This window comes from Dinoponera quadriceps, unplaced genomic scaffold (assembly GCF_001313825.1).
Source record: "Dinoponera quadriceps isolate SergipeBrazil2010 unplaced genomic scaffold, ASM131382v1 scaffold610, whole genome shotgun sequence".
Lineage (NCBI taxonomy): Eukaryota > Metazoa > Arthropoda > Insecta > Hymenoptera > Formicidae > Dinoponera > Dinoponera quadriceps.
Genome location: NW_014554699.1, coordinates 221864 through 239290, shown reverse-complemented (window position 1 = coordinate 239290; position 17427 = coordinate 221864). Strand labels below are relative to the sequence as shown.

Below are 17427 nucleotides of genomic sequence, written 5' to 3'. Positions count from 1 at the left end.
ACCAGTCTTTCATGCCGGCCGTAACGACGACCAATGAGAAACAGGACTCGACTTATTGTCAGGTCCCGACCACCCAGACTCGGCAGCTCCCGCGGTCATCTCGCAACAGCCTGTGTTAGATCACTGCAATTACTATACCCTCCGTATCCAGTTCATGTTAAATTATGCGCGTTCCTCAGTCGGTGTACACGTAACACATTACGATCATCAGTGGCGCAGTCACGTCTGCGGGACTATTTCCTTGTCCTTCTCGAACGAGGCATGAGAAAAAAAAGACAAAAATCGTCCGAATTCGTCGTGTACGTGTTCCGATTACGTCGACGTCCAAATCGAAATTTCAGTCCCACGCGAAAAAATGTTTGGTTGAATTGAACAGACAGCGAACGAACCAAACGCGTTTTGGTTGAAGGAAATAGAATTTCTGGTTACGAGAATTTGGGCCATCAGAATCAGAAATTCTGTTTCCTTCAAGCAAAACACATTTCCATTTTTTTCCCCTCGAAGACTTAATGCAAGATTTAAAATTTCAATTCGGATAGGCAGACGGTTAGAAACAAACCGCAGTGAAAATTTTGCGACTCGCCTGTCGTGCTTCATGAGATTTTCGATTTACGCGTCTAGTTAACTATCTCAGTTCGCGTACACTTGCAACTGCGCGCTGAGAATGCATAAATTACAGAATTGCGTGACCATTGGACGCGAAGGTGCCTCCTGATAAGATTAGCTTCTCTGAATGTACACATCGCGGTATGATTTCCTCAATGACTAACGCGCGATCCGGCGCGACCGCCGAGAATTTGACGAAACGATTTAAACGAGGCAGCCGCCAAGCTGTTCCAACAAACTTATCGCATTGCGGGATGTTAAGTGTAAGCGAAAACGACACGTGAAAAACGGCGTCGGAAGTGTGTACATCGGTCCGCTTTTACCATTGATTAATAACGGACGACACGATCTCGAGGCGCCATGGATCATCATTATTGTGCGATGTCGCACATCTAACGCGCTCCGAAATGAATACTGACGTTCCTCTAAGCAACTATAGTTAGACGACGTCTATTATCATTAGCGCACTGGCGTCCGGCCAAATTTCTCCGCAGGATGCATTAAATACCGCGCGTGTGCAACAAGAAAATTCATTGAAATGACTCTTGAAGGCACAAACTCCGAGGAAGAATACCTTCCTGCGAAAGAGAGAAAGAGAGGAGGATATTTTTCAGCCTGATTTAATTGCACAAGGAAGCGAGGCGTGGTTCCTTTCAACTCCCGTATTGTAACCTGACGGCACTATTTCACGGTCATATTTCGAATGCCAGTCGGCTCGAGTTCCGTGATCGACGAGACAAATTGAAGTGCAAAGCTAAGGTATGCGCCCGGAAGAATGCTTGAGATTCGTGCTCAGGGATGACCGTTGACGATGGGAGAAGAAGTCACCGATGACGATAATCGAGGATCATTTCAAACCACGTCTCAAGTACAAGTGCAAAAATCTGTCAAGTGAGCGAGATCGCGCGCGCGCATAATGTCTCTCGCTTCTTAATTTATGCCATCGTTTCTTAAGAAAGCGAAAACACACATACACACGCATGCATATTGGCGATTAAATGATAAGGTTAGGCGTTACAGGGTGAGCGTTGAGATCGTGTTGATTCGAGGACAGACCGACGTGAACGTCTATATCGCACGCAACGTCCATTCGATGCCCGAAGGGACAGGCTGCATTATCGTCTGAATGATTGCACGGTCGGCGCTACGCCTACGCCTATTGACATTTAAGATCGCGGTTGTCCCACTAATTTGCATCGCGCGAAATTCCACGGATGAGTCAGCCAATTGAGCGCTCAACGATCGCACATGCAAACTTTGTGGCCGATTTACAGTTACACTCCCGCGCGCGGCCCGTCATCATCGCGGGAAACCGAATCTTTTCCCTCCTCAGCTGCCTAGTTCGCCCGGCGAAATCGCTACAGCGGAGAACTTTCGCCGGGGAAACATCCGGATCCGTGCAGACGTTGACGATGGACGTCGATGGTGAAACGCACGAGATCGATAACGCGCTCGTTCGAATTGGTGATAACAAGTCTAATTAAAAAGTAATCCCCAGATTTATTAGACGACACGTGTCGCGGCGTGCAGCCCGCGAGCAGCCTGATATCTCGAGTTGAACCGGCCAGCTCTGATTTCTCTTGAGTAGTGTATTTCGAGATCCACTTTACTTCGCGGATAAACGCCGGGGGAAGCTGCAGAATGTGTGTCTCGAAATAAATTAGAGCCCTAATCACGTAGGCGTGCTTGGAAAATCGGCTGCAAGTTTTCGCTGTATCGACATGGGAGAGAAATTTCTATCAATTCAAAACTCATATTCTCATATATAAGCAATATATAAGCAAGAATGTATATATAATCTTACATGAAAATGAAACTCGTTTATGTATAAATTGTGCATGTTCGTGAATCACAGGTTCGCTCCGTCATATTTTTTGTGTGTGAAGAATATGAGGAGAAAACTGTTGCAACCATCCTGTGACCGATTGTACAGTTGGTCACAGGACGGTTGCAACAATATTTTTTTACATGCTTCGAAACATGCAAAGATACGACGAAACGAATCTATAATTCACGAAAATGCGCAGTAGATGATCAGACAGCTGTCAAAATTACATGTGCCTATATAATTTTGACATATCATATTTTGACAGCTGTCTGACCATCTACTGCGCATGTTCGTGAATCATAGATTCACTTCGTCGTACCTTTTATGTGTCCGAAGTATGTAAAAAAAAAAACTGTTGCAACCGTCGTGTGACTGACCTGAAACTTCGAGACAAAAACATATCATAGAGGATGTTTCATTAAAAAAAAAAAATATGTTATTTGTGTATTCGTAAAAAAAATATGAAAACTGATTTAACTTGCAAAGTATGCAAAAACACATTTGCAGAAACCATCGAAATTAAAAAATTTATTGATGTTTTTCGCAAAGTATTTTATAGAATTATTTTTAAATAGTCTATTGTTTTACTTCTTTTGCTTTATTATTAGTTTATATTGATCTATTCGTAAATTCAAAATTTCAATATTTATATAAATTTATATGTATTGTGATCATTCACTTAATTATTATAATTTTTGAAATTATCACTAGTAAACTTTTATTTGAAAAGAGGAAAATTGACAAGTTTGGAAATTCAAGTGTGTAAGTCTAAGAATTGTGATGTTTTGCTCATATAATAATTACAAAATTATAATTTTTTTAATAAGTAAAATTGCAAAATTCTGATTAATTTCAATTATTCTGACACAGTAAAAATATAAAGCTTAAATCTCGATGGCTGACGGAATTGAAAAAGTTATGATGTACGATCGTATCCCACTTTGTGATTAACGTCTTAGAAATTGCTGGGTTAAAAATACCGTTCTTTCTATTCGATATTTTTCCCTCTCAATTTAGGAAAATTATTCTTAAATAACAAGAATATGATGTTTCGTGAAACTATATAAAATTTCCTCATATGTAAGCAAGTTTAATCTTCATATAAAATAATATATTCTTGCTAATATTTTTCCGTGTAATATGTTTCGAGTATCTGCACGTATCCGCGGAGCGTGTCGCGAGTCGACGAAGAAGACAGTTGGCTAATTTCGGCTGAGCGAGTGCTATTAAAATTGTCATCGATCTCGCGAAAACGACGACGATTCGTTCGATCCTATCGAAAATAATATTACGTCGGCAAATCTCGATTCGTCTTTGCAGCTTCCGCTGGTCGCTTCGTCGAACCGCTATCTCTCCCGTGATGACCCTCGCATCGGGCGATACACGCCCGCATCGTTTAATAGCTTCCAATCGAAACCGCACAGTGTGTGCCGTCGCGATGAAACTCTCCCAGTATTAGACGCGATGTCGTTTCCTTTCCTAAGGAGACGACACATCACGGCGAGCGCATATACGCGCGGCGCATTTTGCGAAACCGGTTTTCGGAATTCCATAAGGTCTGGAGTGCACGGGAGCGCTCGTAAAAATCCTCGCTTATCGTTGTTTTTGCGGACACGCAGACGCGAATGAGCATCTCCACACCGGTGTGGCGCGATTAGGAACTGTTAACGCTTCGGTGTATTTAACTAATGACGAGCGTCGTCGTCGGTGGAAATTACGAGCCCGCAAATTGCGGACTCGCGCCGGCGAAATTTGCGCGCGTGAGGAATAAAAAAGAGAGACCGCAACAACGACTTATGAATGGATATGAGCGTCGCGCCGGCGAGAAGGCATCATCTACCGGTCTGGCCTTTCCCTGACTCCTCGCGGTGACCGCACACGACCGAGGATGCTGAGTGCAGGAACCTTATTCGATATAAAAGTTCGTCCCGTTTTTTGATCAGTTCTTCGCTAGAAATTTTTATGAGCACGATATTATACAGCTACTATAGGAGAGATGGCAAGTCATCGAACAAAACAGCGCATTAAGTTAAATTAATCCTCATAACCTAATATATACCATAATTCTTTAATTCTTCTTTCGGTTAAAACGACGCATATTCACACGGAGAAAAATAATTTTGCCGTTGCAACGAAACCATCGTTGCTACTTGCACATTCGTTGCGACAGCGATGTAACTTAACCAACGTAATCAAATTAACGAATTATTCGCAACTGGAGCAGAAACAGTTTTGTTGCCAGGATAGAAAATATTCTGCTGAGTGAATTTGTCCTCAGGACATGCTTAATTTGCTGTTACAACAAAATATAGCGTCTTCCTACATTTGCTAATTTGTTTTTACAGCAAAATAATTTGTGGCTTCAGAAAAATAATTCAATGAATGGCAATTAGTATTCTTAACAAATCATTTTACTGTTCATATACTAACTGACAGACTTTGCGAATTAGCATAAAATTCGTGCTAGCAAATTATATTTCTCCGTGCAATTGATCGATTGCATCAGATGTGTAAATCAGTTCGGTGCCTTTGTTACCGGACAGATCAAGATTTATTTATCGATGAAAAGTGTGCAATTTTAATTAAATCAAAGTAACTACATATAATAACCGGGAAGCTCCTCCCTGTGCTCGTTTTCCTCCCGCGGCTCACCGGATGTCCCACCCTCGCGGTTTTAACGATGCATACGACGCACCTGACCTTCCTGATCGTTCGAAAGCGCCGATCGCTTCCTTTCGCGGCGAACGCAACGGAAGAAGAACGCACGCTTATAAATCGAGTCAGGACAGTCTCGAGGCGGTCGTGCTCTCTCGTCTCGATCGCACTCTGGCAAATGGTACAACGCAGCTCTCGTGTCACTGGCGCGATACATGCGACCGAACTACGCGATATCACGGGGACAAAAATGTCAGATCGCGAGGGAAAGAAAGAAATTAAACACAAGCTGTGCATAATTTGCGATCGAAAGTGTCGAAAGATCTATTCTGGAATGTGTGCGCGCGCAAGAGGCGCGGCAAATTCAGAAATTTACGCGCCGATGAAACTATTCGAGCGTGAAAAAGTGAGCCAGCGTTTTGCAATGGGTGACTTGACGCAAGCCCGGAATATCATACTGACGTAATCATACGTCGTGTACGTATGGTGACGACGACTTCCCCGTCATAAACATGACCGCCGCGCTGTATCAATCCCCATAATGCCTGACGCAATATCTAGAATTACTTGAATCTGTCAATCGCTTCGTGATTTCAGGCACGCAGTCATCAACCCATCCCAAATTGCAATTCCGTGAATTGCAGCATTCCCGGTTGTACCTTTCAAAGCATCAGGAATGCGCAAATGAATTGCCGTCATGGTAGCTTGGACATTATCCCTCGTCTGCCGTCGTCACCCACGAAAATGCAACTCGTGTAATAAAAAACTAAATTAAATTCGCGCTTTGATCTCGCGAGAACGCATAAAACGTCCTCTAATTCCGACGCATAGTTGCGCCGCTCGCGCGCCCAGCCCTTCGATTTACTCCGTTGTTGGAAAATCACGCGATACTCACGCGCAAATCTACGTTTATAAATTGCAAATAAATGCGATTGCCTCGTAATTATTGAACGCATTATAACGCTTAGCACAATGGAAAATGTGCCGTTGCTATTTATACGGTCGCACACACACTCGCACAATAAGTTAGATGTAAAAATAGCTATCCGTCGCGGAGAGAAGGAGAGAGGGAGAGAGAGAAAAAGAGAGAAAGAAAGAAACGTGGATATATCTAAATTATGCAAGCACGATAGCGACTTGCAAGTATAGTGCTCCGTGCATGTAAAGTGCATAATAATTATCGCGAATAGACAAATGGTGTCACGTTTGCCGTAGATATTAAGTAACACGAAACGCGGATCGCATTTTTGATACATGCAGTGTGTTTCGAGCTTTCCGAGAGAGAGAGAGAGAGAGAAAGCGAGTCGCTTTCTCTTATATTAATATAATTCTTAACCTATCTCTCGCGGCCACTTGCCGTCGGACAACGACTGCCAAATTTCCGCGTGTAATAAAGCAGCGAGAATTATTCGCGACGTGCACGAGATCCGCAGAAACGGCTCACGGCGGCGAGTCGCGCTTTTAGCCTGAGCACTATCTCGGGATTATTTTCCGACACTTCCCGACCGCTTCCCTCGTTATTGCATTTTAATCAACCCCATTTAGACGTTAACTCCCGAAAAATACTATTGGACGGATAGACGTTAATGCATCCAATTGGCAGCCAGCCATTAAACGAAAACGCTCGTCTGCTAGAGTAACGATATTTTAAAAGTAGGTGTACGCGGGCTGATTTGAGGTCGTCACACTTTTACGACACCGCAGTCGTCGTTCGTCGGTTACGGCAAATTTTAACTCACCGACGACGGGATATCGAATAAAATGTTAACGCGATATCGAACAATCACGCGAGCGGCGATTTCTCGGCGATTCGTGATAAATGGGCATTTTCGCGAAACCATTGCTCGTTTACAATCGATTGTGCAGTAGTAACATTCGAGCGCATTTCTAGAGAACCCTTCAGTTTTGTTGACACGCAGTTTCGCGAGCTGCCGACACAGCTGCGTGGAGTTTGTTCAACAATTCCCGTACCGTTGGCGCGTAATTATCGCACGCTCCACGCCTGCTAATTTCGTGTATCCTTGAATCCTACGGCAGCGTGTGAAGCATTATACAAAAACGTGAATAGAAATCGTTAAACATCCGCAAGCGTACATGTATTTTGCACGCGTGTATAGCGATAAATTATATCATTTCGAAATAGTCTCGAAAGATCAGAGGTGACACTCGCGCCGGACACGGGAAGGGAATGCCCGCCGCGGGCCTGAAAATCGTGTCGCTCCATTGTGGCATTTTTGTTTCACTCAATTAACGGGAATAAGCTCCTTTGGTGTATAAATTTCAAGACAGGGGTAGTGATACAAGCATAGTTCCAATATGTAGAATGTATGACACATGAAATCTAAATAACGTTAGTAATTCTGAACGCACTATAAGACTATGTACATAGAAAAAAAAATTAGTCTCTTAAATCAAGAATAGAGTAAATATTTTCATGTATAAACAAAAATATTCGTGATAAATGGGCATTTTCGCGAAACCATTGCTCGTTTACGGTTGATTGTGTAGTAACGACATTTGAGCGCATTTCTAGAGAACCCTTCAGTTTTGTTGACACGTAGTTTTGCGAGCTGCCGACACAGCTGCGTGGAGTTTGTTCAACAATCTTCTTGGAAGATTTTTAGTCTTGATTTCATTGAATTTGAATTGGTGCAAATATTACTTTAACTCAATTCAAGACTAAGAAAAACTTCTAAGAAGATTATAATATTCTTATTTATATATGAGAATATCTATTCTTGACTTAAGACTATGTTTTCTGTCTATCGGTTCAAATGAAAAGTGCAAATAAAAATTTTCGCATTTGGCGAAAATGTAGCGACAATAAAAAAAAATAACCTTGGCGTAAAGCACGCGGAGCGACGCGCGCGAACGCAACGCGAAAATAAAACCATCACGTTGCAGTCATCCTCTGCAAAAAAGAGATTTTTTTTTTTTGACAATATTCGCGCAAGAAGGCTGCTCGTAAAGCACGCGGAAACACCGCGCAAACACGGATAGTCCGCGCAGTTACACCCACGAATAACCACGCTGTATTCGCGGCTGGCAAAGGCGGAGTGGACGCCAGACGGATTTTCTCTATGATGGATCCGCGACTTCTCGGATCCAGAAAATGATCGAGGTAGCATCTGGCGATAGGGGAGGCGCGAGAGAGAGAATTCCGCTCGAAAGCTCGGGAGCGTGAAGGTACGCGCCGAGCGGAATGGAAGCGGCGGCTTCAGTCGCCCGCGAACCTCCGTCGAAGAACGTTCTCCACGTCGTTCTGAGTCGACAACGTGGTCGCCCGAGCAGCCTTCATCGATCGAACGCGACAGATCTCGCTGGAACACACACACACACACAGAGAGAGAGAGAGAGAGAACGAAGAAGATAAGGGGTGTAAAAGTCGCAAGGGGGGACCGGCTGATTTTCTTTCACCGTCACGCGACCTCGCGAGGCGGGGATCACCGATGTTGTTGAGAAACCTCGGGAGCGAGGCGAGGTTCAAGGAACGAGAATGAGGACGATCCTGAACGCGTGTTGCGGCCTCTGTATCGACTCGGGCGAGTAAAAACGCGCGGAATAGTCATGTGGAAGTGTTGCCTCCTGTTTCTGTGCATCGCAGGTAATTAATCGGTTTCTCCCCGTGTGCAAAAGGTGAACTAAAGCGGGTCGTAGGCTAATACGAATGGGGGGAGGGGGGTGGCCCGCGGGGGTTAACCGCGAGAAATGTGCGGCACTGTGGAAGTGAGTGGACGAACGCGGACGCGCCGGACGCGCTAGGATATGCAATTAGTTCACGGAAATGAGTAATCGGCGGGTCGTCGATCGCCCGGTTGCCGATCCCTGAGACGCGTATCGTTGAAGATAGAAAAAAAAATTGCGAAACGCCGTACTGTGTGAGATGATCTGGCACAGATAAAGATAGAGAGATAAAGTGTCGAGATATATGTTCTATGAGAGAGTTGCGAATACCGCACCGAGTGCTGGCGGGATACACGAACAGAAACCGATCGCGTCGAAACAACGCAATTACGGTAATAAACGTTCGTTTAACGGGGGGATCGGCGTACCCCTCCCATACTCTCGCAAATAGGTATTCCCAACACAATAACGTAATTCAGTATTATTATATAATTAACTCCATATTTAACCTCATGCCGTTAACGCATCGCGGTAACCCCGATGCAATTGCCGAAATATACGTGGAGCGAATTACCGAGAGGGCAATGTCAATTAAAAACGCGGCATTAAATCGGACATATTTCGATAATACTCGAAATAATACGCCGAATGAGTGCACATAATCGTGAGATTTCTTTCGATACAGAGAGAGAGAGAGAGAGAAACACGGTCGAACGGTTATTTGTACCAATTAACGGTTACGTGCTTCGCTAATTGGTGACCTAATAACCGCTCCGAGATAAGTCGAGAGTTACGATAACACAACGTACAATGGTTATCTATGAGAACTTGGGGAATCGCGATGATAAAAGCACCGTCAATACGATGCTATCACGGTCATGGTTCTGACGTGTCAAAGTTGAACGGCGATATAATAGATCAGGTACTTAGTAAACGAAATCGCACGAGCAATTGATTCACGGAGTCTCTCGAACTCACGCCAACACTTCGTACGTTACTTCTTTAATAGGATTGTTATGCAATGTTTCGGATATGCGTATGTGTGTGTGTATGCGCTCGCCAATTATCAATTTAATTCAGTTTGATCCCCTTTTCAATTCGAGTGCTTCTGCTTCTGTCACAAGAGCGACGTGGCCTACTTTAAAAGTTTGATAAAATGTAATAAAATCCCGGGGCACCTTAAAAGGCGTATAGCTGCAAGGTGCACTTTATATTCAGACGCACGTGAAATATCTGTATATGAGATTAACCAGCTCTCCGGCTGAAATGGATACGTTGCGCGCAGACAGTTTCGGGACGCGCATATTTTATCGAGTTTCTGATGGAAACCACGAATAAATTAACGATCGAAGCGCACGTCTCTCTTTCGCTTCGCCCAACAAAGAGGATACGGCTTTTCTGTGCAGACTCTGGTCAGAACTGAACGTTAACAATCTATTTTCGCGAGATCGAATCTAGACGGGCAAGACCCGCCGAAACGATACCATCAAATCGGTTCTCGGATTTTCGCCGAAAATAGCCTCTCGATCGCAATGATCGCGAAATATTCGCTGAATCGATTTCAACCGAAGGAATCAGCATCGGAGTCAGCAACATAGTTGCGATGTTGCAAGAGGCCTGCTTAGTATCGCTCAATAAAATTTTCTTTCGTAACGAAAATGATGTAATCGATGAGATGAGTGGTTATGCGTCACAATGTATCGCCCTCGAATGCAATCTGTCACTATATTCGATAAAAAAAACAACAACGAAACTTTAATCAGCCTGGATTAATAGCTTTCCTCGATAACGAGATAAATAAATGGCATCGATCGATCGCCGATAACAGAGAATACAGGTTAATCTCGATCAATATCCAGATAATACCAGCTTTTTCGCACCGATAAATTCCGGAAAGATGAGAAGCATGTCCACTCAAGTCGAAAATGTAGCCTTGTGCCATAAATGCCGTGTGAATGAAAGTGCAAGTTGTAGGTAGTCGTACATCATATAAATATGACTCCCTGCTGCTTATCCGATATTGGCCGATTAGACGAGCTCGAAAATATCGAATGACTTACGAGACCTTCTCCGGAAGGTTATAACGCGGCGATCGAACGAGGCTGTCGATAATAGGCGTCACTGAAGTGAATTATCAACTTCGTAACTTAACTACAAGCAATTTTAGTTGACTTCAATCCGCCTTGAACGATTATGAAGGTTCACGGACTATGCCCTTGCGACGTTAGTTAATCTCATAAATATGAAGTAAAATTTGCACATTCATGCAAATAACACGGACAAGAGTTATATAATATTTTATATCATATAACTAATATCTTTTTCTATACCTATAATTTTAATATCCTTACATACATCTAGTTGCCCTCTTGAGATAGGAAAAATTACCCGAATCGAAATTTTGATGCCACTCTGACACTTTTAAGGATTGTTTGTGCCTATTTAGACGACCCTATAGACCGATAAAAATCTACCTTGACGATACCGGCATTTTTTAACTTCCCTCTTGAATCTTTGACTCTACAGGTTGAATTTTAACATCAACATCAATTTTGACGTTAAAAAAGCGAAAACGGAAATTTAAGACATCATCAGAGTCAAGAAGTAGGAGTTGTATTATTAGAATTGAAATTTAACCTATTTTGCTATCTTAGTTCCTACTATTTTGTAGAATTGAATTAAGGTTTAACATAGGGTTAAATTTTCGATTCGGGCGGGCATTTAAAAATTTGACATGATACACGTTAATAATTAACCATGGTTGCCTGTCGATATATTCCATTTTTCTACTTGTTTTCTCCGCGTTCTACTTACGCGTATTCTATTTCTATTTCGCAAATTTTACTTACCGTTGAAAAAAGAAAGGAATTTCTATCTAACTTTTTCTGTAGATAGCAACGTGCATAAACTGTCGCCGGCGACGGCGACGTTCAGTGTCTTAACGCAAAAGTTATTTCGGTATCAGGCAACGGTTCGTACACCTGTGATAAGACGACACATACGACTAAACGATTACACAGAGAAGATACATATGCGTGAGCTCGAAAAAAATTTATTGTGCCTTTATCGCGAAGAGACAATGTTTGCGAAGAGTGAAGTTCAAATTTTTAAGTACTTCAAACTTCGTTCTTTTAACGCGTGAGACGCTTTAGCACCGAAAATCTAATTTTATCGTCAAACTGTGTCTTCCATTTTCCAAGACGCTTAAAAATCGGGAAACTAGCATGAGTTTCCACATTAGAGAGAAAAAGAGGGAAGAAGAGAGAGAAAGAGAGAGATTTAGATACGACCTCCCGGAACCTGAATTTTCTCCCGGAATGAAATATGCAACATGCGCGCTGGCCATCTCGTTTGTTACGCCTCGCATTTTAAAGCAAGTCGTATATCGCGATGCTCAAAGCTCTACAACAAACTTTAGCATACTCCGCAAACTCGCGAACAACTGGACGCAATAACGCAGGGAATACCGGCAAGGACATTTCGTGAATTCTACGATGGTTCTCAACACGACGATTGTTTCTTTACCGTTCTTTTTTCCCCTCAATTCTTCGCGCTTAAAGAGTTCGTTCCGCGCACACGATTGTTTATAATTACTTGCGAACGCTCCTACACGAGCAGCGTCCTACTATTCTCGTAGTCGATGACTAACTAAAATCTGCCGCGCTTTAATTAAAAGGCGTGGTATTGCGGCCGGTTTTTATTGTTCGTAGAAACCAGTTCCCGCTGAATTCCGACGTGCGCAAGCGCGCATTTAAATGGCCGAGTGCTGCTTCAGGTGTAATCGCTGCGCTTTACGGCGTGTGCCGAAAGCCAGATAGCCGATTGACTCTGTGATACTGACCCATTTAAATCTGTGACCTGTGTACGCGAGTCGCACTCGTACAGATGTCGGCTGAAAATTAAGACTACTAGAAGTAATTGAGCGCCTGCTTGGAGTGGCGCCACGTAACGTGTTTAAACTATATTTAGAATAAAACGGCACGTGTCGTTGGTGTTTCACAGGAGCGATTTCAATGATCGTCCTGTACCGCGACCTCCGAGCGACACTTTTGACTCGCTCGCTTTTTCGTCACAACCGTCACGCGTTATCGTGTGTCTTTTCGCGCGTCCGTCACGAAGATAATAAAAAAGCCGACTGCAGTTGCTTTCCAATTCACTAACCCCGAGTCATTTATCACATCGGGGTCAAAACTGATATCGAAATATTAGAGCGATCATGTTGTCCCGATTGAAAGCACGGTGTGACGGGTTAATATACTGTTTACCCAATAATTTCGATTTATTTAACCTGGAAAATTGCTCCTGCGCGCGCTACAAAATTGTCGTGCACTGGATACACGTGGGATAAAAGTGCCACTTCTCCTCTCTCGCGCACGTAATTGTCGTGCGAACAAGAATGTGTTTTCCATATTAAAGGCCTGCGGGCGGAAAGGTTAAGTCTCTCGTATTTATTAATAGTCATACCGCCGTGTATCTCATGTACACGCACACAAGTGCACGCAAATGGGATTTATGGCGCCGTAAATGGGATGGGACGCGACCAAGTTCGTCTATGCTCGAAGGCACTGATTGACAAAGACGACTTCTCGAGCAATTAACTGGCCACGTATGACAAACAATTAATGCCGACGTTGCCGCCTCGTCCGTGTGCTTTTGCAATAGCTTAAAGATAATTCACGGTGGACGTTGGCACGCGTCGCGCCGAGAATTCGCTAGGATCTCCTCTAGAATCCGCGATGCCGCGAGTTGTTGATCTTCCCGAAATTGTAGAACTTTCTCGAATCTGTCCAAAATCATCGCGCGTTTACATCTCAAAATTGTCCGCCATCGTGATGACGGCTTCTTGAATTCCACAGAGTTTCGATGTGGCAATACCTATTGTCTGTGCGCATCAGTATCGTATATCATAAAAAGCTGTTCCACTTATACCGCTCTATTTCGCTCGAAGGACCTGTCACGCCTTAAAAGATTCAATCAATTGATATTCGATCCTGCATAGGCGGATTATGCAAAAATTATGAATGAAAAAAAAAAGTATTTTTACTATTTACAAAACAAATCACACGGTAAAAAATTCCGTGTTAAATTCAACACATTTCACATATCCCAAACATGTCCATTCAAATTTTCATGTTAATTTAACACAAGGTGAATATGTCGAAAAGTAACAGATATTACGTCCAAAACTAACCCAAAATTAGTCGACATTGAAGCATAAAATGTCATTTTAACATTTACACGTGTTGAATGTCGACACAACAAAAATGTTGAGATAATACAAATACAATACGTTAAATCAACATATGGATTAAATATTTAACACTAAAATTTTAATCAAGAATCGATTTTAGCATAAATACAAAATGTTTCTTTACTGTGTATTGACAATGTGCTGTCGTCAAGTATGAGACAGAATCACTCAAATGTACGTTCGAAACATTAATGTGAATACCGAGAAGAGATCGCGTGAATCATATGTTTATACCCGAACGATAAATCAGTTTGATCCGTTACATATCATTGCGCGAAGTCGCTACTATACGAAATTGAGGGGAGTTAGGTAACTCATTTTACGAGACAATGCTCGTTAATTCAATGCTCGATATTGCATCTCGACTATGCAACGAGTTAGTGGAGCTAGTCACGCGTGAACCAGACGGCATTACATAACGTTTAAATTCCGCTCAAGGCCACGAAATAAAAGTGTATTCACTCGGAACGAATATCCTGATAGATAGAGCGTATAGAGTGCGCGCATAAATTAAGCGAGGAGAGAATTATGCGCTCGGAAAGATCGAGTTTTATCGGATCGTGAGATTCTTAACAAATGGGAACTGTTGGAAATGACCGTTTCAGAGAATGAGAGACGTGTCTGTTCGCTGGAAAATATCGGGAAATGTCCGAAGAGCGCTCAGATATCGCGAGTACTCCCTATGGGCCGATGAAAAAACTTTGCTTGATTCCATTTTTTTCCTTTTTCTCAGGTTTATCCTCGGCTGTCTTGAATCCGCCGGATCACCGCGTCAGTTCCTCGACGAACAATCAGTCGGTGACGGTGCGACAGAATGAGCCTGTGAGACGATTCGCGTGTCCTATAGGATTCTTTCGATTGAAACGGTTCTGTTATTACTTGAGCGCCGGCACAGCACCGTGGAGGGAAGCGCACTTCCATTGCAAGGACAGAAACGCCACTCTGGCTATCTTGGACAGAAATGGAAAGGACAGGATGCTGAGGAGGTATTTGATGGGAGAACAGTTCAGTGAGTACCACCATCGACCACGTCCACGTCGTAATTTCAACGTCGCGTGACTTTGCTTCCTTTACTCGACAGCGAAATTGGAGCGATGGATCGGCGGGATCTTCAACTGGCAGCAAAAGGCCTGGGAATGGGGCGTCACTGGTGAGAAGATGGTTTTCCAGAGTTTCGGCAAGTTGGAGCCCGGGAAATCGGAGAAGTTCGCGTGGCACTGTATCATAATGGATCCGACATTGAAGTACAAGTGGAGCGCGAAAAGCTGCGTCGAACGAAAGCATTATATATGCGAAGTGTCTGCCGGTCGCATAGGTAACGAGTACGCTCGATGTGACGGGGATTTTCACAATCAACTTTAATATTCTGCAATATTCGTAATTAATCGTAATGATTTTGCATTTTGCTCGCGGACAGCCAGAAGACGCAAAAAATCGGATCCTTTCGCGCCGCAAAATCAAAGATTAAAGCCCAGGAAGAAGGGCAAAAAGTACTCGGAGGAGCAGGGGAGGCTAGACGGAAGGAAGAAGAGTCGAGCGAATTGGAGAAGAAACTGGATGGACCAAGCGGAGAACCACCAATGGGCTCACGGTGTGAAACCGGGCTCGCGGCCACCTTCTTCCAGGTATTCATTTTGTTAAGCTCGTTAAAGATTTTAGCGTTAAATATGCGAGAAATAATTAAAAGAGAGAATCTTCAGGAAAATATCGAAAATTCGACGCATCTTAAGGTGAGATATAGTTTATGAGCAAATCGGCCCTAAATGTTCTTTTCGGATCCGTTATGGCGCAATTATAACACATTTTCCAAATTGCAGGATTGGATAATAATTTGTTAATTCAGTTAAAAATTAAGTTAGAAATTAAAACGTTAATAACTTTTAAGTTTAAATGAATTAACTTTTAACATAAACTTAGTTACTTTTTATGCATTAACTTTTTTTACCTTTTTTAGTTAAGTTAAAATATTTCTTATATAGCATAACTAACGTTTGATTTTATTTTTAACTTTTAACTTTAATAAAACTAATTTCGTTTTAACTTAGCCCTCAACTGAATTAGTATTTTATTCATGTAACATAAACTCAGATAATTTATAGCGATCAACTTTTAACTTCGTTAAAAAAAAAATTAATTTACCCAACCCTGCCAAATTGTAACAACGAAAGTTTGCATTCGCTGTTCGTTCCTTGTTCATTCACTCAGTGTATGCCCAGCTTTATGATTAATAATATAGTAATTAATCATAAATTCCCTACAATTTTTTCCCTATAAATTATTTTTTAACAGTCACAGGATGGCACAACCCAGAGATCGCACACGGCACCGTCTCAATAACAGGACTCGCTTGCAGCCATCCGTGCCGAAAGTGGCTCAGGTGTTGCCTCGAGGGCGAGAATACGGCGCTTTCTTGGGCGATGGACCTAACCATCATCCCCAGAATTTGGCTGACACAAACCAGGACTTTACGCAATTCCACAATAAAATAAACGACTTGGCGCGGGAGGAGGTTCTGTTTAAGCCGTGAAGGAGAAACTCGAACCGATATATCGATAGGTAGTTACGATTGCAGCCTTGACTTTACCATCGCATTCTTACATAACGAGTCTTTCGTTGTAATGCCGAGATTGAATTACACGTCAAATCTTATTCGTACAATGTTATCGAACAGCTAATCATGGCAGAGCTATTTTACCGTAACAGCATAATTACGGCTGCAATCGTACAAGTGAACTTTGGACCCGTAGAAGGACTAATGCGACCAAAGTTAATTACAAAATAATAAATCCCTCAAGGTTCCTCCGCCTGAATATTCGCGAGAGTTTCAAGAGACACACTGTTTAATTAATAGAATAGTGATCGGCTATGAAGCTGACAGATTAACAGTCGCAATATTTGTGCCAAGATCGCAGGATGCATTCTATACTATTACTGACATTTGTCTGGATATTTTCTCTGTACTTATCGTAGTATCGCTACAGAGCATTACTTGTTGTCTCTCTGCAATATTTTCACTTAAATCTCGCCACGTGACAATGTGCATTAATTAAATGTAACGTGCGAATAATTCAGGTTATTAACGAAAAATATTTAAAACCTTCGTTGCGCTTGTATCACCGCTTCAAATCGTGGCAAATCGCGTTAATCAAGATAAATGAAAACAGCCATTACTCACTAATTAATTAAGCCGTATTTAGCGATAATCGTTTACGCTAATTATATCGCATAGTTTATACGAATGAATTGCAGTTAGGGATAGCGGATCAAAAAGCAAGATAAAACTCGTATCCTCGCTTTTTGCGATCCGTTTTCGCGTATATCACTTTTTCATCGCTTTGTCTGTAAATATATCAACGTAAGATTATTGATATATAATCCCCTGTATTTAATGATGTATAATAAAATACTGATACAGGAGACCGTGCGGTAAGCGATTAAAATTGTCAAGGAAATTCAAGAAAAA

At 42.5% G+C, this 17427-nt stretch overlaps 2 protein-coding genes across 8 annotated transcripts in view; one reads left to right on the top strand and one right to left on the bottom strand.

Moving 5' to 3' along the window:
• LOC106740874 (HIV Tat-specific factor 1 homolog) overlaps nt 1-17427 on the bottom strand; it is a 30000-nt gene that overhangs the window by 10587 nt on the left and 1986 nt on the right. The window lies entirely within an intron of this gene.
• LOC106740877 lies at nt 8270-17383 on the top strand. 2 transcript variants are annotated; one of them, XM_014612339.1, is made up of 6 exons: nt 8270-8693; nt 14698-14973; nt 15046-15279; nt 15382-15589; nt 15665-15694; nt 16254-17383. In XM_014612339.1, the coding sequence occupies exons 1-6, from the start codon at nt 8657-8659 to the stop codon at nt 16489-16491; spliced, it is 1023 nt and encodes a 340-aa protein (XP_014467825.1). In that variant the 5' UTR covers nt 8270-8656; the 3' UTR covers nt 16492-17383. The 2 variants fall into 2 exon arrangements, with proteins under 2 accessions (XP_014467825.1, XP_014467827.1); XM_014612341.1 differs by lacking the exon at nt 15665-15694 and having other exon boundaries at nt 8273-8693.